Source organism: Lacerta agilis, chromosome 6, assembly GCF_009819535.1.
Source record: "Lacerta agilis isolate rLacAgi1 chromosome 6, rLacAgi1.pri, whole genome shotgun sequence".
Classification (NCBI taxonomy): Eukaryota; Metazoa; Chordata; class Lepidosauria; order Squamata; family Lacertidae; genus Lacerta; species Lacerta agilis.
In genome coordinates this window covers 64724225-64745214 of record NC_046317.1, presented here as the reverse complement: position 1 = coordinate 64745214, position 20990 = coordinate 64724225, and the positions used below count along the sequence as shown (strand labels likewise).

Genomic DNA, 20990 nt, shown 5'->3' with positions numbered 1-20990 from the left:
TGCGCACCTAAGTAAAAATAATCTTCAATTGGTTAAGAGCGTGGTGCTGATAATGCCAAGGTTGCAGGTTCCAGTGGCGTAGGAAGGTGGGGGCATTGAGAGCGGCACGCCCCCAGTTCCAGCCTGGAGGGGGGGGTGACACTCGGCGCCACCCTCCGACGACTCCCAAGCCGCTGCCTGGCACCACTTCCGTGCGGCGGCTGCTCACACAGCAACTCTCTGCTCACGTGCTGCAGCCTTACAAGTTGCCGCACAGACAGGGTGCCACTCGCGCCCAGCATCCAGGACGGACTGCCCAAGTGCGGAATCCCGCATGGACTGCACATGTGCGCACTCTGTCCCGGATGCTGGGTGTGAGCAACCACTGCTCAGACGGGCTGAGGCAGCCCGTCTGTGTGGCAGCTCATGCCCAGTAGCCTTGCGAGTTGCCGTGCGCAAGCAGCCGCCGCATGGACGAGCTGCCGCAGCTCGTCTATACAGTGGCTGCTTGCATCCGGCAGCCTGGACTGCACTCCATAGCGCGCATGCATCGAGACGCCACAATGCACGCACACCACGGAGCGGCACCCCGCCCCCGGGGGGTGCCCCCGCGTTTGCTGCTCTGGGCAGCAAAGCGACTCTATATGCCCACTGGCAGGTTCGATCTGCATATGGGACAGCTGCATATTCCTGCATTGCAGGGGGGTGGAGTAGATCAGGCTTCCTCAACCTCAGCCCTCCAGATGTTTTGAGACTACAATTCCCATCATCCCTGACCACTGGTCCTGCTAGCTAGGGATCATGGGAGTTATAGGCCAAAAACATCTGGAGGGCCGAGGTTGAGGAAGCCTGGAGTAGATGATCCTCAAGGTCCCTTCCAACTCTACAATTCTATTACTGTATTCTATAAACATTTTCTTAATCCCCATCACTTTACTTTCTCTTTAAGAAATAAGATGTAAAAAAGAGAAACAAGAGAAAAGTGGGCAAATGTTGACTCCACCAATGCCCAGTTGGCACCTCCTCACAAGAAGCCTACATAAAAGGCGCACTTCACCAACAAATACTTGTAGATTTTAAAAAATGGTTTAGAGACTAGCACTGCAAAAATAAAGGCAACCTACTTGGAGAGACCAAATGTTCACATGTACCAGAGATACTTTTATTAAAAAATACGTAAGAAATGAATCACAAACACTGATGTGATAGGACAGGACTTATAAACTCAGTGTTATTTGAAAGTGCATCATTCTCCCATGCTACCATATCCCCAAAGCAAGGAATCAATATCACCCAGCAAATAAATACATTCACCCCTTGGCTCCCAATAGAGTTGTGTGACACAGGAAGAGGCTCAGTGGGTCATGGGAGAGAGAGAGAGCTCCAGGATCATGCTGAAAGTTTAGGGCACATCCATGAGGGGTTGGAGGTGCATTATCCACAGGCTCAGGTGTCCATTTCAGCAATGTGGTGTGAATTCACCTATCTAGTACAGGCTCCATAACACACCAGAGGGGTATTAAAATAGGCAAGGAGAATCATAAATATGCCACGAAAGAGATGCCTTGAGCAAATGTTCCAGTTCACGTGAAATGCCTTGTTGTAATTGGGTCTGGAGAGAAATGACACCAGGTAAATCTACAATGCACTGTAAACATTAGTGTGCTCTTAACGAAAAAAAAGTATCATGCTCCTACTTTGGTGCTAAAGCAGAAGCACAAGAAAATAAAAGCCGAGTGTAAGACAACCTGTGCTGACAATGCTCATGCAGAAGGCCTGCACAGGGTATCAGGCTTAAGACCAGTGTGGGGTTGAGAAGAGATGTTCAGTGATTTGTGGAGATTGGAGAGACATTTGCAATGCAGACTGGGCAGATGCACCCTTTCCAGAGCACGTTATACTCTTTCCTGCCAATATGTCAAGATTTGCTACTTCACTGCTCCACTAACACTAAAAAAACTTGGCTTAGATAGCAGATGTAAACAGGTTTTTGTTCACAAGTACTAGAACACACACCCTCTCTTCAGGTAAAATTGATAAAAACATGAAATTCAGTATTTTCTTTCTGTCTGCTTGCCTTTCTTCCCAGCAGATAAGACTTAATATTCCAGCAGGCTATAGTCTCCGCTGCCCCCTTTTCCGTTACGGTGGAAGGCCAGATTGCTTACACCAACACACAGAGTCTTTATCAGTTGCATGCATCAGCCTGTTTCTGGCTCTTCTCCCCAGCACCATGCAAGTCTGTGCAGAACGTAAAAAGCGTCCAAAAACAAACAGTGTGCCCACTAACAGTATGTCTGCACTGCAGCATATTTGGTACATAGAAACATTCAGGCACAAACCATCGGGTGCCAAGCTCAAACTTCCTTGTCTGTGCCGATGCTCTTAGAGATGCAGCAGGCCAGAAGGCATAGACATCTTTACTGCTTTAGGCAACTCACTTTCGCAGGGTTATCATTACATGAGTATGTGATTTCTCTGTTATCAGTTCAAAGTGCCTTGTGTGTGGATTGTTTTTTAAATGGAATCAGTAGCTTTGAAAATGAGCCTGAAGGTCTGCAGCGCAGGCCAGATAGCAATGGTCACTGCATCCACAGCTACAAGAGCAATAGCTGCAAGTGAGCCAGTACTTTCTCCCATAGTCTCTTTGTTCCTCAGACATGCTCTCGGAAGGCCTTCCCCCTAAGGTCACTTCTCACGCAGAACACAAACGCCAGCATCACACCGTTGGGTTCCCAGTGATGTCACCACTTCCCAGCTGTCAATGATAGGGTCATAGCACTCAATACTGCTCAGAAGCGAGTTCCCATCGTACCTACACATGAGAGAAGATTACTGATGAGAACATGTTGAAGTCTGGAACTCTTAAAAAGGAGATGATGACTTGATAATAGTTTGGAGTCGTGGCACACCCATCCCTATTAAGTCATACGATGACAGAACTCTTGTATTTTGTGAGAGGTCAGTGCAAGGAAACACTTGCCATGTCCATCTTGGATCATGTTACCACAAACCCACCCTATGGACCAATCCACAGCTTACAATTTCACAGAAGGAAGACTCACGCCTTGGTATGCCAGTAGCTTATCTATTTTGGCATCCTGTTCTCACAGAAACCTATAGAGAGCCTGCAAGCAAGACCTGAGCGCAACAGCATTCACCCCTCCTGCATTTTTGATCTTGATCATGTGCCTCAGTGTGCAAAAATTTTTAATATGCTGTATCAGATGGGCCTTTTGCCTTGTTACTGGGTTTCTATTACACTTATAAAAAATATAGATAGACCGCTCCAGCTATGCTAGGGCTTACAGGTATTTCTGAGTGAAGCTTGGCCCCCTTACCCTGCTATGGCATAAAGTCGTCCCCTCAGGACTGTTGCTCCCACATAACAGCGGGGGGTTGTCATGCTGGTCACTGTTGTCCATGAGTCTGTGCGAATGTTATATGCCTCCACAGAGGAGAGATGTGCTGTTCCATCAAACCCTCCAACCACATAGATATGATCATTCAGCAAGGCTACTCCAGCTCCTGGAAAAGAAAAACCATGGAATGTGGCACCAAATCCCACAATTAGGCATATCTGGATGGAAGATTGTGCCTCTTGCCTTCTGAAAATGAACAGGCCCCTTGGTGGGTGAAGTTATCATAATGCCTGCCTCTTTTAATAGTCATGGTTTACCACTGCAAAGGTGACAGGGGAAAAGTAATCTTCCTGGAACCGTAATGTTTGCACAGGATGCCAAAGTTGCTTAAAGATATCCAATAAAAGTATACAGCTAAAGACAGTATGCAAACAGTCTTAACTGTATAAAGGAGTGAGAGAAAACCAGTGTTTTATATTGTGAAGGCTATTCAGATATTATGAATTGTTTCTAACACTCCTCACAAAACAGGCTTGTGCAATGTAATAGGACATCTTATCTTACCCTAACCCTAACCACCCCGCCAAAAAAACAATCTGCTACAGGAAGCTGGGGGACTGTCTGCAGCAGATGTTGGGAGCATGCAGGGAGAGGAGAAGCGGAAGTCACATTGCATGAGCAGAACTCCATGCACTGTTTGATACAACCCTGTGGTAGTTGGAGAGCTGCTGGGAAGAAGGCTGGTTACTAGTGCCCTTGGAAAATTCCAGATTCATTATTTGGAAGCTTCAGGAGCTCTACTCTGTAGGAGTATGATTGCAGGGAGAAGCAAGAACAAAATTCTCTAAACAGATGGTCCCTATTAAACCACTATTACTGTTAAAGACAGCTGGTATACTGTCAACAGCTCCCCACTCTGATCAGGACTCTCACCTGAGCGCTTTGTGGCCATTGGAGTGACATTTGTCCAGTGCCCAGTGTGGGGATCATATCGCTCCACAGAATTTAAGATGTTCAGACCATCATAACCACCTGAAAACATAGAGAAACCCATTAAAGTCCCGTATTTTTCGCACCATAAGACGCACCTGAACATAAGACGCACCTAGTTTTTAGAGGAGGAAAGGGGGAAAGCCCTGCTTTTTTGAGGATCAGCTCAAAGTGGATTATCAGGCCAGCTGTCCACTGTTTCTACCAACCTTCCTTGTTCCCACACTCCTCCTGCCAGACTGACTTGTAACTGGCCCGCTGGCAGCAATAGAAGCAGCAGATCTCCAAGCTGGCTGGCGAAATAAGGTGGCCAGTAGTGGCAGTGGCTGGCTTGGGCCAGAGGTGTAGCAAGGTCAGGTGGTACCCGGTGCGTAAAATTTCTTGTCAACCCCCCCCCATTGATTTTTATTGATTTTTTTGCCCACAAAAATAGTTTTGTGTTATTTCATATTTTCTTACAAAAGAATGTGGATTCTGGGCCTCTGATAACAAGTAGGCGACTGTGGACAGATTCTTAAATCTACAGGATGGATTGTGTTTTGGCTTGTGTTATTTTATTTATATTTATTGTTTATATATTTAAAAATTATTTAGAAAACCTGCAAAGTGGTTTACCAAAACAAAAACAAAAAAACCACAGCAGTAAAATCAAGAAAAATTAACAATCCTAATTTAAAACATACAAAAGCTAAAATATTAAGATTAAAATTACTTCAATTTCCTAAGCATCTAGGTATGCTTGCCTAAAGAAGAATGCTTTTAGCAGGTGCCCGAAAAGAGTCTAGCAAAGGCAAGTGTTTTGTTGCAATAGGCGGGGAGTTCCAAAGTGCAGGTGCTGTCACAGTAAACAATGCAGTACAGATATTATGTGGAACCTGTAGTAGTACTTGAAACTACTGAAGGGGAGGTTTTATTTATTGTGATTTCACTATGTTCTGTATGATCTAATCTACTCTGCCTAGTCTCATTTTCTTCACACAGGCTGAATTTCCAGGAACCGGGAAGCCCAGTGGAGGGTAGGGCAGTAGGGCAGTTCATAAAACACTTTCCTTAAAAAAAAAAAAAAGCCTGCTCCGAAGGTCTTATCTTACTAAACTAGGGATTATATAGCTATATCTGAAACTGATTTGAACCGACCTTCCCAAGAAGCTCAGTGGTTTGGACCACCGCGTCACCTGCATCCCTGTAAACACTATAGGAAGATGTTGGCAATGGGGACATGTTGATCTCCACGTTTTAGAAGTTCTCAAAGTGAGGGAAAGAGATGTACAGTGGCAGTTCAGAACTTATTGTTGCTTGCATAATGAAAGCTATAGTTCTTACTCTGTGTGTGTGTGTGTGCGCGCGTGCGTGCGTGCGTGCGCTTAGTAGCTAATGAGGCTTTACTTTCTCCTTGTTGCTCTGGTTCTGCTTGGCTACATTGTCCATGGAGTACCTGGCTTTTATGCAAAGACTAAGTAAAATGCCAAGAGACTGTATTAAGGAAATAAAAAGTAGGAAGACTCAAAACAATCTTGGAGACTAAGTGGTGTCATAAAAAAGATCGGAGTGCTTCCTGCCCCTCACTCTTCTGCTTCCTGATCTATTAAAGCAGCACCCACATGCCTTTCTCGCAAGGTCTCTGCATCTGCTACTCAGTGAACTACCTCCTCCCCCCCAGCCTGCCCCCTCACTATTCTTACTATTGCTTTCCTCAACCTGGTGCTCTCCGTAGGATTTGGACTACTGCTTGCATGAGAGCTATAGTCCAAAACACTGGCAGGCAGGGCTGGATTGATTAACCATTAGGCAAAATAAGCCAGCGCTTAGGGCATCAAAGGAAAGGGGGCATCATATAAATATTCCATTGCCAGATTTACCATGGACCATACGGTGCTGATGAACAAAAATAAACATCATTTGTACAAATATACAAAAATAAACATTTTCCATCTTGCTGTAGGTTTTGTTTCATTTCAAAAAAAAATTATTTATTTTATGGCTTGCTGTTGTTTATGTTTTGAAATAGATATATATGAGGGCACCAAAATCTTGTAAGTGCCATTGGCCTCTAAATGTCTTAATTTGGTCCTGTTAGGAGGGCTCCAAATTGGGGAAGGCTGCCTTACTAACTCCATCTACTGAGACTGAAAGGGTGTGGGGTTCCACCTTTTGAAAGGACTATTGCTGGGGAGGGAACGGGGGAGCAACTCCCAAGGCAGCTTGTTACCCCAAGCCACTGGACGTTGCGTCTGCCTCACCTGCCCTCTGGGCAGACTGGAGGGCTTGAGATCAGTTTCCTGCAACCTGGCGACTGCCCGGCAGGGAGTTATAGCCCAAACCATCTGGCCGCCTCCCAGGTACCGCACAGCCTTTTCCACACATCCCCTCCCCTTGGCGCCCCGTATGCTGTGTTGCTCTCTCATTTCTCCCTAAATCCAAGCCTGTTTGCTCCATTCTCCAGTTTTCCCTTTCACAAATGAGGCAGGGAGTTTTCTCTGCGCCCCCGACTAGGGACTGAATTTCTTCTCTGCCTTAAAGTGCACGGCGGCGGCACGGAAGTCCCTCCCTGGTGCCCCACCCGGCTGCGTGGACTCACTGGGGCTCCTTTGTGTGCGCTTGGCCACCGCGCCAGAATTTTGCCCTGCTCCCCGGCAGACAGCGAGTCAGCTTGTGAGAGAGGGCGGGACGGCCGCGGCTCCTCCTCTGGCTCCTTCGCCCAGCCTCCTGCTCGGCCGACTGCCTGCCTGCCCTGCTCGTCGCCGCACCCTGCGGGGGACCCTGAGCCTGCCACACGTGAGCAGCACCCCGTACAGAGTGCGCACATGCGCAGTCTGTACGTGTTGCTGCTCACGTGCAGCAACGCCCGCCCCTCGCCTCTGCCTGGGAAGAAGGAAAGCGTGCGCTGGCAGAGCAGGTTTGTGAGCAAGCTTGTGGAGAAAGGCTGCCTTGCTCTGTGGCTTGCTCGGGGTTTGCTGGTGGTGCTGCTCCGTAGCGCACATGTGCAGCATCAATACATATGACACATGTGTCGCTACGGAGCGGCGCCGGCAAACCTGCTCGGCACGTGCTTTGCTATTTCCGGCTCTGGCGGAGGCGAGGGGTGGGCCAGGGAGGGGCACCTGCCCCTCGCCTCCGCCCGAGCCGGAAATCGCAAAGCATTTACCAAGGTTTGCAAGCCCCTCGGCCAAGCGTGGCTTTTTACCGGGTGGCCGCGGGGCTCAGCTTGGGCGTTGCGGGAGGGGGGCGCCCAGTGTCACACCCCCTCCAGGGTGGCACCCTGGGCGGACTGCCCCCAACGCTCCCCCTTTGCTCCGCCCCTGGCTTGGGCATCTGGATCCTGGAGGCAGAGGCTTCAGGGTTGGTAGGCTGAGGAGCCTGTGGAGCTGAGGGCTGCTGCATCTACTGTGCTGAACATCTCTTGAGCACCTACTAAGGATTTTTGGGGGGATGGTTTCTTGAATATTAAGTCACCTCTTAAAAACCAAAAGATACAGGACCAATGCAATGCAACAATTCCTGAGCTCTGTCGTGCAAAATTCATTGCCTTTGCTCTGTTTCTACATTTATACATGGAGCCTACTGCTTTCAGATATTGGAATTCTGAATTCAAAGGCTTTCCATGGAAGAAACTTTTCATACTTGATGAGCATTCCAGGGCAAAACAGAACTTACAAATGCTGTGAAACTTGCAAGATCACTTCCTAATTACAGCTTCTTGCATAGTCTTTTCACCAGACTGCAGCTGAGGCACTACCATATAAAAATTTGTAAATACACTGAGGTTACCTACCAAGACAATAGATAACATTATTAGCAACCACCAGTCCTGCTCCTTCTCGAGCTGTCTGCATATCTCCCAACATACTCCACTGATCAATGTTGGGATCATATCTTTCCATACTGGTGTGGCGCCGACTTCCATCAAAACCTCCAGAAACATAGATCATGTCTGTAACACAACAGTTAACTGAATTAAACAAATCACAGTATTTTAAATCAGTATTTTAAAAATATGCATTTATGTCAGTTGAATAAATGAATTAATTTCCCTGCAAAATGAATGTACTTAAGATTGTTTCCAGCAATAATGATTAGTAGGGGAATTAGAATACATTTACCAATACATACCTCCTAGGGTTGTAGCCCCTGCTAGGCCCCGTCGAACATTCATGGGAGCCACAGAGTACCAGATACTGTCTTCATCAGATGTATAATCCAAGCATTCCACAGAACTGAGGCGAGAACGGCCATCATAACCACCTATTACATATATCCGATCATGCAAGGAAACTGTGGCAACATAGCGTCTTTTACGGCTGATACTCTATGCATAAAGAAAAAAATGGAAGCAATTTTTTGGGTATCTCTAGGTATGATGGGCACCTGCAATTTACTAGTGATGCCATACAGAGATAGTGCAATCAATATAGACAAGGTGCTGCACTAATGTGTCAGGGCTTATCATTTCTATATATCTTGGTTATCTAAAACAATATGTTCAATATAATCAATTTCACACGCTCACCTCTTCAGTATGCAGCACACTTTTGAGGTTCTCTGTGTGAGACTAGAAGAGCCTCAATGGAATGCAATGAGTATTAAAAGGCTTTGACATACAGAAAGCAAACAGCTCACCAGGGGATTTAGAAAACATTAATTTAAATTTCAGATGGCTCTGTGATGGCTCATCCAGAACCTCCCCAATTCTTCATCTCAGACTACTTTACACAAGAGGCCTTTCTAACATTTATATACGTACAATGCTTTCATGGGTTCAAATAGTTTCACATGCCTTTTCTGGACAAACCTTATAATAGCCCTATGAAGGCAAAAAAGGGCAGTATTATTTTATTTATTAAAAGCCTATGCTACTCTTCCTCCCAAAGGAGTTGAGGGTGTAAATTATTAGGGGGGGTGTTGGTGGGAATGGAAGAGTGTGGCTTGCCCAAGATTACCCAGTGAATTCAAGGAAGAGATGAGATTTGAACTGAGGACATCTGACTCGCAGTTAATTCTTGGTAATTATTATCCTAGCATGTGTGCAAGACTATGTTGCCACCCACATACTTGGTATGAAGTCACCATCCAGCTCCTGCAGCACACAGAAGGTGGTCAGAGACACATGTACTATTGCCCACAGATGATGCTGTACAGCAGAGCTGGCTAACCCTTTCTTAGCCAGATGTTAGCCAACTCCATGCCACTGAGACACACATGTGGATGCACACACACAATCCTCCATTGCAGAGGGTTAAACACCTCTCAGCCCAGTGCTGCAAGGGATGGCCGGCTTTTGCCAAGGTGTGGTGAGCTATCTGCATTGGTTTGCCAGGCCGAATCCAGCCCACAATTTCACAACAATGGGACTACAGGGTTTATCCATTTTCCTACGTGGAGAAGATGCCTGCATTAGAAACATCTTTGTGAAGCCCTCCCTGCAGCAACTTTTCCAAACACAAGGTTCAAAAGAAGCATTTTCAATTGCAAACGTATGTCCACACCATGGAGGAAAAGCAATCTGAGAGGAAAAACAGAGGGCAGGGAGATGGTAAAACACTCCCAACTGCTGCTTCCCTGTTTTAAATTCCCTCATCTCTTTTTTTTTTTAAAGGTGTTGAGGCACTGTTACATGCATTAGCTAGTAAGTGCAGTTAGCCTTAGTAAGCTTAATCAGACTGGTCAAACATGTGTTTAATTAAAGCATGTACCTGGTATTATACTGTTGCATAAAAATGTGATAAAGCAAACAATTACATACTGGTAGGAAACTCCATTCCTGTGTCTTCGGATCATATTTCTCCACCACATCAATAGGTGACTGCTGACTTCCAAAGCCCCCAATTACTAAGAGAACCTCATTGGCACCTGAATAAAAACGGACCACTTTAAGGTTAATACCCGAGAGTATATACTTTTTACTTCCGTTATTGATGTACAGGTGTTCACTTTAACTCTAAGTAGTGGGTCAAGAATAGCAGAACTGAGTGACACACTAGTTCAGCCTTGAAAATAAAAGCACAAGTGTTACTAGCCTTTATTTTATGTTTTAATAACATGCTAAGGAGCTAGTGGCCCGCATTTCCATGCCAGCTGTGGAGAACTGAAGTCCATCACCCGTGGTCAGCATGGAAATGCAGGCTACTAAGAAATTGCAGACTGGTGAAAGGATAGGGTGTTTCATTCTCCCACTGCATTTCTGTGATGGTTGTGGAGGAAGAGACTTTCCTTCCTCTGTTGCTAGACTGGAAACCAAGTGGGCTGGCTGAGGTGGATGGAGCAATCCATCTCTCAGTCAGGCCTTTAACGCATCTACATAGAATTCCTATGGCTGCTGGGTAAGTTGTTAAATACAACCCTTAGGCCACTCCTGACAGATTGCCTAACCTTTTAAAACTCTCTAGCAAGAGACATCTATTTTATTAAGCAACTGATTTCATTGCACTTTGTAGTCTTAGGAGTCCCCCCTCCACTTGCCACCCTTGAATTATGCCTAAATCTATACTGCTTCCACTTTAAACACAAGACACAATTTGCAAATCATGAAGCTTAAATGTTTTTTGTTTTTTTTTTAAATATTTCAATAGCATCTAAACAAACCTATCTATTAGTTGGTGTATTTCACTGCATTTTGCATTTTCTTAGATGATTGCGAGGAATAGTTAATCCTGTATTAACAACAGCCTTAAGATTGTTATTTTGCCCATCAATCTACTGAAGGCTAGATAAGTGTGACATTAAGAATCTAGATTTGGTTTAACGCCAAACTGAAGTGTATTAATATCCAATGTCTGTGAATCCAAGCCAATAACCCTTGCTCTTTTCTTTTCAACACCACCACCACACAGATGACTCATGCTTAGCTTGTGCCATATAATCTTCATCTCACTCTCTTGACAACTTTACAGCCCATTTTGCAGTTGTGCACTTGGGCTTTGTTTCCCAACCATATTTGCCCTTGGCAAGTCCATTCTATTAATTTCCAGTTAATTGCTCCAATCCGGAAGATAATAGGGAAGCTTCAAGGATGTTTGTCGTACCACATGAAAAGTCTTTTTGCTCACTTTCCAGAACATCCTGAACATGTTGTCTTTCAAAAAAAATATGCTTTGAATTTCTCCCAGCATCATCAGCTTGTCATTAACAAATTTAGGTTGAATTTTCAGCTTTATACAGAATCTAAGAATAGTAAGTATCTGTATGCCTGTCAGGCAAAGGCTTGAGTATCTGAAAATTACCACTGAGCTGTAATATCATCTAATAACTTACTTTCATTTTCTTCTAACAAGCCTTCATTACACAATGCTTCAGTTGAGAGTAATATTAAATACCATACTGCAACAGAAGTATTTTTATATGCTTGCTTATCATATACAGAGATTCTCTCTTGCTTGGAACACAAGTTAAGAAATTTATTTATCATTTATACCAGGTTTGTAAGATGCAATTTACTGTATACGGCTGTCTTTCATGATAACAATAGCTTCCAGGCATGCATGCAAGCTAGTATTAACCAATTTCATTCTCTTTTAAGTCATATATACCATGTGGGAAAGTATGGACAGATAGGACAGATACACTAAACAACAGACTCCTTATAAACATGAAGCATTGCTTCATTTTGAGCTTGCCAAATGGCAGAAGACATTAAACTATACCCTTTCCCAGCCATTTTGATATGCACTTCTCTGATGCTTACCCAAACGTGCTCTGGTTCTGGGACCTTGCATCTGACTCCTAAGTTCAGGTCTTAGATGAAACTTCTTTGCTTCATCTACAAGGTCTCTGCATTGCAAACTACATCGAATAAAAGGCTGGAGAAGACACACAGGCATTATTTTCACTTTACCCAATTCTTTATACACTTTTACAATTCTTCAATATACCCCATAGCTAGTAGAAGAATGGAAATACTTGCACATTATGACCCACTGCAAAAAACCCTAATATTTAATGAAATTAATCTAGAATTAGTTCAGTTACATTAATTCAAGTACTGTAATATACAATATATGGAAAAACCATGCTGGTGGAGCATGCAACAGAAATCTTTATTCAAATACAGTTTCCAGGATTAAACACTGGTTTCAGAAGACCTTTGCATTAGCTTAATTGGCTTGAATGTAAAATTATATACTAAGGATTCTGATTTGTGAATTTGATTTTGGCCAATTCTCTCTTCCTTTAGTAAAGCCCTATGCCTCATCCCACACCATTCAGGAAGGTCCCCTTTTTGAGGCAATGCAAAGGACTGCCCGGGGTAGGGGTGGCAGGTAGCCTTCTGTGAGCTTCCTTCTTTTGTCCTAATTTTCAAGCATACAGCACAGAAATTCCTTCCTCGGTTATTGGAGGGAAGAACCCATTGGCCAAAATTGCAAAAATCTTGTTTACCTACTTGCTAATACTAAAAAGAAGGCTACTCTGAAAGCAGCCTATTTTTTCTATGGTAGCTGCAAATTTTTGTCAAAGGAACCTTGACTTGTGTAGTAGATTGCAAATTAGCTGTATTACATTTATTAGAACTGATGTTATTTTGTTATATTAAGTCATCTGAATAGCTAGGGCCTGTGGCCAAATAACTGAAAATTATGGCGTGTTTTTTTTTTTTTTAAGCATGGAGGTGGAAATTAAATATACACAACTAATGACGTACAGACCCGAGTTTCCCCCTTTATCTGCACAATGGCTATACCAGAATTGGATTGTCTTTCTCATTTCTATGTTTAGGCATCACAGAACTCATGGCTACCTCCAGTATTAATACTGTGGTACCTCAGGTTACAGACTCCGCTAACCCAGAAATAACGCTTCAGGTTAAGAACTTTTCTTCAGGATAAGAACAGAAATCGTGCTCTGGCGGCGCAGCAGCAGTGGGAGGCCCTATTAGCTAAAGTGGTGCTTCAGGTTAAGAACAGTTTCAGGTTTCAGGTTAAGAACGGACCTCCAGAACGAATTAAGTTCTTAACCAGAGGTACCACTGTACATGTTACTGAAGGAAGGAGGGGAAATGGGGAGCAGTTAGGTTAGTTCATTCATTTCACTGCTGAGAGGCATGTTCAGCTGACTTGCTTCAGATAATTTTTCAAGTTCTTATACAGTAAAGCAGATGGGTTTGGGGTTAGGGTTTCTCTTAAGGGAGAATTGCAGGGGTACTAATCTTTGTTCCCATATTCTAACATGTATATATGCAAAGGATCAGCTAGAAAACATTACAAAGTTACTATTATGAGTGAGGTTAATAGGGCAACTGGCCCTACCTCAGTGTCTATGACATCGGTAATGTAGCGTGGGGTGAGTAGTGGCATGCGCACATACTGCAGAAGCTCTGGCAGGGATGCTTCCCGTTCCTTCTTTGAATGCTTTACCCAATTAATAACAGCCTCAAAGACAGGCTCTTCAGAATCCACCTATAAGAAAAGGCATGGAATTAATCAGTCTTTTGAAAAATAAATGGCTATGGCACGGGAGGAGGGACTACTTTAAGGGGGGCAGCATAGACTGTACTTCTGGTGTGGGGAAGCTGCATTTGCACAGAAAAATATGGTAGTTGGAAAGCAAGATCCACCTTGCAAAGCAAGCACAGGCAGCTCTCTAGAGGGGGAAATGTGTAACTTTGTCATGTAACTATGACAAGCTTATAATGTGCAATGTCAATGATGTGATATACATCCTTTTATTTGTATGCCGCCTTCCCATAGCTAAAACCATGCTCAATGTGGCTTACAGCTTGAAACAAATTACATAGTTACAAATATAACCATAGCAGTCAAAATCAATAAACACATCAAAATTGAACAATTTCCACATAAATCACAGCAAGATTTAAAAATAAGGATAGAAAAATTTAATCAGTTAACTGCAACAATCCCCCCTGCAACCCTCCCTAAACTGTACCGCATTCCCCAACCCAAGACCAGCACACATTCCTCACCATGACCATGCAAGTTTTTTTTCTTTTAAAAAGCATTTTTTCTGAAGAAAGTGCAGTCCCTTTTATTTTTATTCTCTATTAAATTTCTATACTAATCCTCTGTCTGAGGATCTTGTGGCGGTTCACAACATAAAAACACAAAATTCCGTATCAAAGTAAAAAACAATAACACCCCCCATACAACTTTGTTTGGATTTGCTCTTTTAAGAGGGGGACACAATGTTAACCTAGGCAAACATATATTTTAACAAGATAGGGTTAGCATGAGTGTAGTGCAAAGAGGGCTCTTTCCCACTGATAAAAGGGTGATCATATTTACAAGCACAAATGTGCTTAAGATCTGGTTGGTGCCGTACAAAATGCTTCAAAATCTTTCAGAGTAACTAGCAAGACTGCACTTCTCACTTTAACCATCTTCAACAGCTTCCACAAATTTTAAATCATTCATTTACTGCCAATGATTTTGTAGCACAAAATTAAGTCTTGATTTATAACTCTTTAAGAGCATGGACCAACTGTTAAAAAAAAACCCACACCAAGTGCCTCAAAAGCCCTGTTTGGACATTCAGAATCTTGGTTTAACACACACACGGTGGGAAAAGGGGCACAAGGGCATAAGCTCTGGTCACTCTCATGTTTCTCTGAGAGTTCAAGGGCTACTGTTCATTGTGTCACAGGGAGCATTCCTGGAGAAGCAAGTAAGAGCTCCTCTTGAGAGCAGTGACATATATAGCTCTTCTCTAGGTCTTCCAGGGAGCTTCCTTGTAAATCTGTACTGATTATTCCAGACTTACATCTTGTACATCCTCCTACACCCTGCCCCCTTTTCTGCCCTGAATTTAGAATTTTAGCCTTGCATCCATTCTAACCCCTTTTTGTTCACATTCTCTCTTTTGCCATTGTTCCTTTAACAGATCTTGGTAACTGTAAAGGCTACCAACTTGCTTTTATATTGAAATGAAAACTAGGATTCTCAGAAATCTAGTAAGATCTTACAAGTGCTCATTGATTGTAAATTGCTAACCTCCAAAGTATGAATTCCATCGGTCAGTCCCCATAGTACTTTACCGGTTAATTCCTAGGTTGTGTTTGGTTCCTATATAAAATACTAGAACTTAATAGCATTGCTTTGGACAACAAGGAGGAATATTTTACCTGAATCTCATCACATTTTATTAGCTTTTCCACTTCTTCTTGATTTAGGAGAATAAATTCTTCATGTTGAACTACATCTGGGAAGTGCTTCTGGCTAAAAACCTCAGCTGCCTGCATTAAGTCAACACAATTGTGCGTTTCAGCAAAATCTCGAATCCCCAAACAGTTGGAAGGATCCAGCTGGCTTTCCAGGAACTCACAGCAAGCCTGCTTCACTCCTGTGAGAAATGACATGATTTGCACTTCAGAGGGCTAAGTCACTGTTCTGAAAAGTGTTTAAGGGGGGGGGGGGCTGTGCTTAACAAATCCATCCATTTTTCTGATGAACACCAATCTGGTAAATAAAACGCCATCTTTTTATCTTCACCAGCCTGCCATTTTCCTTGGTAGTTAGTATTGGGGGTTGGGGGGTTGGGGGGGGGTAATAAATTCTAAAAATGGTGTGACACCAGTAAAATACATTCTTAATTAACTATTGTATTTTAATCCATATTACAAAAACAATCTCTACCCTTTCACAAAGACATAAATATCTTACTACCCAGAAAATGCTCCCAAATTACTAATCAACAGCAGTTTTACAATTTTATATTTTCATTTGTTCTCAGGATTGCTTTCCCCCCATAACTCAGATAACTGAATGTTCAGGATCTTAGTATATAATAAAATTGTAAGGATGTCATCAAGCTAAAGTCTGTGTGGCCAATGGGCAGCCATGCAAACTGCTACATAACAGGGAGGGGGGTTCGGCCAGGCTTAAAAGGAGGAGGGTTGGTAAGCAGCAGTGGGGCTGGCAACCAGTGCTAGCAGGGTTGCAGTTCTTAGCATGTAAGTAATTTCAAGTTTAACAATCTGAAGATGGGGAGAAACTCTCACTGAAGAGTCCCTGTATGAAAATTTGCAAAAGTATATACCGGTACCTTTTACTATGGTGTAATGTGGGTTTTAATATGATTTTATATGTAATGCTGGTTGTATAATTTTCTGTATATTGCCTTTGAATGCATTATGAAAGACAGTTTATAAATTTTAGTTTCTATTCTATATAAAAAGTGTGGCACTAGAGAACAGTTCCTATTTGCTGTCCAATTACAAAATCAATGCATGAGGCATGAAACCACAGAAATACCACATCCCCACCCACATCACTTGATGAGGCATGTTTTACAGTGCTTGAATAAGAACAAGCAGAGATGTTTGTGATCCTTTTATTCATTAGGGCAAGATTTCTAATTTAAAAAAGGAGGCCTGATTGACTTTTATACTGTTCTTGGCTTTCCTTATTAAACAAGCTGCACTTCTGGTGAATCCTTGGAGCACCTTCTGCCTGTTGAGAGCATGGTTCAAGATATTTATTCAGACCCCAACCCACTAAAGTATCATCCACTGGTATCTTCAATGTGGCATTTTCAATCATATTACCTGAGTGATTGACACACTCAATTGAATAGGTTCATTCAAGCTAAAAGCATTCATTCAATGCTTTTGTTCATGTGGGCTTTTAGACAAGGTTAGGCTCATGCTGTATCAGAAGCTGCTGGTTATATATTTTCTATTAGTCTAAATATATTTGTTTTCTTATTCTGTTCACCACTTTGTAAATCTCAAAAAATGGGCAATACAGATCAAAGATTCTCAAAAGCTCTTCGCTCCTGATCTACACTGTATGTTTTTGTCATTACCTTTCAGCTGAAGCAAACAGGCTGCTGGAAGCAACTCCTGAACATTCTCCACTGTCACATGAACAGTCTCTGTGTATACGAAGTCCAGCAATATTTCCATAGTTGATGCTGTTAGCCCTTGGATATCCACATAGGGTTTATCCTTCTCTGAAAGCTGCAAATTATAAACATGGGAAGTACTTTTTTATTCCCTGGGTTTTACAGGGTTCCAAAACATAACCTGGAAACTACAGTGTGGGCAATGGGGAAGAGATACAAAGCATTAATAATCTCACATGAATATTTCAGCAAATGGAACATATAACAAATACCCTACAGACATTTTGGTGCAAGGATAATACTTTGAAAAGTGTTACTTTAAATACAGGTAGGTAGCCGTGTTGGTCTGCCGTACAACAAAATAAAAAAATAAAAAAAATCCTTCCAGTAGCACCTTAGAGACCAATTAAGTTGGAAGGAATTTTTTATTTTTTATTTTGTTATTTTAAATATCAGAGAAACAATGACTTTAATAACATGCTTTAAATATATTCTGTCAAGGGGCAGGCAAATTAATTCACCAAAAGTAATTAACATTCACCTCTACATATAAATTACAGCAAAGTCCTTATTACACTGAATTCAGGGTTGAGAGGAAAGCACAGTAAGGCCTTTCTATCCTACAAAAATTCTGCATGGCTTGTTTACCCATTATGTACTTACATGGGTCACTTGCAGCCAAATTAAAAAAGAACCACCAACATTTGTAAAGCTTCCTTCCTGGTGGACCAGAAGACAAAACACATTTGCCAGCCAGCTTAGTAACAATTTAAAGGTGTGGATTTGCAACAGAGATAACATTCTTTTAAGACCAGATATCCAAGAAAGCTAAATTGTATATAAAGTTGAAACATTAGGAAGCCTACAATTTAACTTTTCTTATACTGGGATGTTGAGATCTGCTAACAACACTGCCACCATAGGATTCTTGTGGCAGTGCGGGAGAGGGCCAATTCTGTAGTGGCCCCCAGGTTGTGAAATGCCCATCCAAGGGGCAAATGGCCATGTCTTAGTATGATTTTTGATGGGAGGTGTCTAGATCTTTAGGGGTAAAGGATAAGACCTGATGTTCCCTACTGCAGTGCTGTTGTTGACCTTGATTGCAATTTAAGATGGATTTAATTGCTGAGTAAGTGAAAAGCATTACATGGCTTTGTGCGTAATGTGCATTAGGGCTGCTTGGTGAAGAGCAAGCTATAAATGCATACAGAATTGCAACCTTAATGACATTTTTGCACTTTTAAGTTGTATTACAAGCAACTTTCTTATTTGCATGAATAAAAACAAAAATGTGTGTACTCTGCATCTTGCCTACCTCACTGGTGAACATAGCACAGAAGTAGTCACTGCAAGCAGCTAACACAATACGATGGGCTGGAAAGTCTTTCTGCTCCACACGAAGGGTCACATCACAAAGTGTGTTACTTTTTCGTAGCGAGTTCATTGCATTGAGAATGGACTTGGCATGAGAATTAGTCATTATATCTTTAGGAGCCATAATGAATTACTCCAGTCAACAATAGCGTTGAGAAGGTAGGTTCAGAGTATGAGTAACCTGTTAAGAGAAGAGTCTGCTTCACTAATGGCATCAAGCTTGAAAGAGGTGGAGAATGAGGATCTTGGTTTCTGACAGTCCTCTCTTCTATCCCATGGGCCTTGTTGTCTACCTTGATTCACTTCTAATTGTGCTACTCAACTACATTCAGATGGCCACCATCCCTACCTAACAGAAGCATAGGCATATCATAAAACATAGAAATTCTATGTTTTAATACAATAAAATCTCAGAGCAGTACACATTTATTTACAGTGAGATGTGTGCTAGGCAAACTGTAGAACATCAAAGCATCTCAGAACTACAGACTACCGGTAATAAAGACCAAGACAAGATTAAGTGCAAGGACAATGGTGGAGCACCACCTGTCCAGGAAAGCACAACAGTGTGGCCAAAGTTAAACCATATATTGCCACCTATTTAACTTTCCCCGTCAATTACTTCAATTTTATTTGTAAGTTAAAAGAGAGACACAAATATATGACTATTTCCTAATGTAGATCAATAGAACAAGACTTCTACAATGAAAGCCTCTGCCTTTGTTTTATAAAGTGTATAAATGTATGTTAATAAACCTTCAAGAACTTACTATAGCAGATACTCAATAATCATCTGCTGCTGTAGTAATTACTTAGAAGCAAGTACCACTGAATTTGATGGAACTCACTCCAAAACAAAGGTGCACAACTCAGAATATAGTAGCCTAATCTTTCTTGTTTCAAAGGTTGTTAAGGCTATACCTCCTAGCCACTCCTAGCTTAAGAATGTAACGGCAGATAACTTACGGTTCACACAAGTTTTACTTGGTGTTTAATTGCAGCAACTGAAGTAATGGTTCAAAGACAAAAGCATTTGAAAATAATGTGAGCAGAGAACATCCATTTCAGAGCTAATTCTGCTCCCTACCACAAACAGTTGTGTTAACTAAGGAGATTCGTTGACCATTCCAGTGGCATTCCAGTGTGGGAATAATATTCTCTTGGAGTTGAATTCTTCAATGAACCTACTTCCCACATAACATTACAATCCTTGGGCATTCCTAAATGAGATGCATATACCTCAGCTCAAGCAATGGTTCCCATTACCTAGCACATAGTTGGGGAATCTCAGCCCAGAAGCCAAATGCAGTTCCCCAGGGTGCTATTTGTCCTTCACCTGCCACTTCCCCTGCTTCACACCCAAGTATTTATCCTAGTTGGAACTCATTCCTGACCTCTGATCATGCCTCACGCTTTTCTGGGTGGAAGTTAGAGAGCCATGTACCAGTGCGTGTAGAAAGTAGCCTAACAGTACAAAGGCAAAATTTAAATTTGCTACTTTGCCCACTTTGGCCCCACCCACCACAGACATGCGGCTCCCAGAAGGCAATGAATATGGCCCTCCGACTGAAAAGGGCCCCCACTGCTGACCTACCGCCTGCTTAGGCGACGATTTAGCTACCCAATTTGGTACTATTACCAGTGCGGTCGCCAAAACCCACAGCAGGACAAGATCTCTATTTTGAAATACTGGTACCTATATATTTGGCTATTCAGCAGCGGCTGGGAACGGAGCTGTGGCTCAGCGAAAAGGGAAGCTCTCCTTCTCCCTTCTTCCCCAGGACTTCATTGACCTCTTCCCCTGGGCCGGTGGAAGCCCTCGGAGGGAGGGGGTGGCTCAGGAGCCCCGCTCAGCAGCACATGGAAGGGGGCAGGCCGCGCAGCATTTCTGCCCTCGGGGCCTCCCCCGTCCAAACTCACCGCCGCACTCTCCCCGTGAGGGGAGAGATTCCCGGCTCGGCTCCTCAGGCCCACACGTCTCCTTCCTCCTTCGCTTCTGGCGCGCGTGGATGACGTCACTATGGTAGACGCCAAGCCGCAGGCTTCGGGAACCATCTTTTAATAGGAAGAAGCGCGGCGGATGGATTCGGCTCGGCCTCGGTTGCTAGGCAACAGAGATTCACAACGAAGCTGCACGATGCCAACTCCTGCCCGCTGGATAACTCCGCCCGGAAGGATGGAAGGAAGGAAATAAAGCGATTCTTTTCTTGCCGTCGCTGGGCTGCCATACGCCCGGAATTTCCCGGGCACAGCCGGTATTTGTCGAGCAGAGTTTTGGAAAAGTGGCTAACATGTCTGGTAAATCCAGGGGCGTATGGCAGCCCAAATAAGAAGTGTTGGTTTTTATTTTTATTTTTTTTGCGATTTTACTAAAAATAGGTTTTAAAAACCTTAATTTTGGTGGGAGGTTTTGCAAAAAAACAGCAGCCTCAATTTCCAGGCCGGAGTTTGACCTGGGCTTTAGGTCAGATTGCATGCAGAGGCATGGAAAAAGCCACG

The 20990-nt window shown here is 43.1% G+C and overlaps 1 protein-coding gene across 6 annotated transcripts; it reads right to left on the bottom strand.

Annotated features, from left to right (window-relative positions):
• Positions 1-1114: 1114 nt before the first annotated feature.
• On the bottom strand, positions 1115-20561 carry KLHL12 (kelch like family member 12). Of its 6 annotated transcripts, none has more exons than XM_033153152.1 (12): positions 20412-20504; positions 18433-18672; positions 17079-17232; positions 15397-15614; positions 13568-13717; positions 12010-12124; positions 10072-10178; positions 8442-8637; positions 8104-8262; positions 4275-4373; positions 3321-3507; positions 1115-2794 (listed from the first exon to the last, which is right to left on the bottom strand). In XM_033153152.1, exons 2-12 carry the CDS (start codon positions 18613-18615, stop codon positions 2668-2670), a joined length of 1695 nt encoding a protein of 564 aa, XP_033009043.1. In that variant the 5' UTR covers positions 18616-18672; positions 20412-20504; the 3' UTR covers positions 1115-2667. The 6 variants fall into 6 exon arrangements, with proteins under 6 accessions (XP_033009043.1, XP_033009042.1, XP_033009045.1 ...); XM_033153151.1 differs by lacking the exon at positions 20412-20504 and adding an exon at positions 20188-20370; XM_033153154.1 differs by lacking the exon at positions 18433-18672 and having other exon boundaries at positions 20412-20561.
• Between the last annotated feature and the right edge of the window lie 429 nt (positions 20562-20990).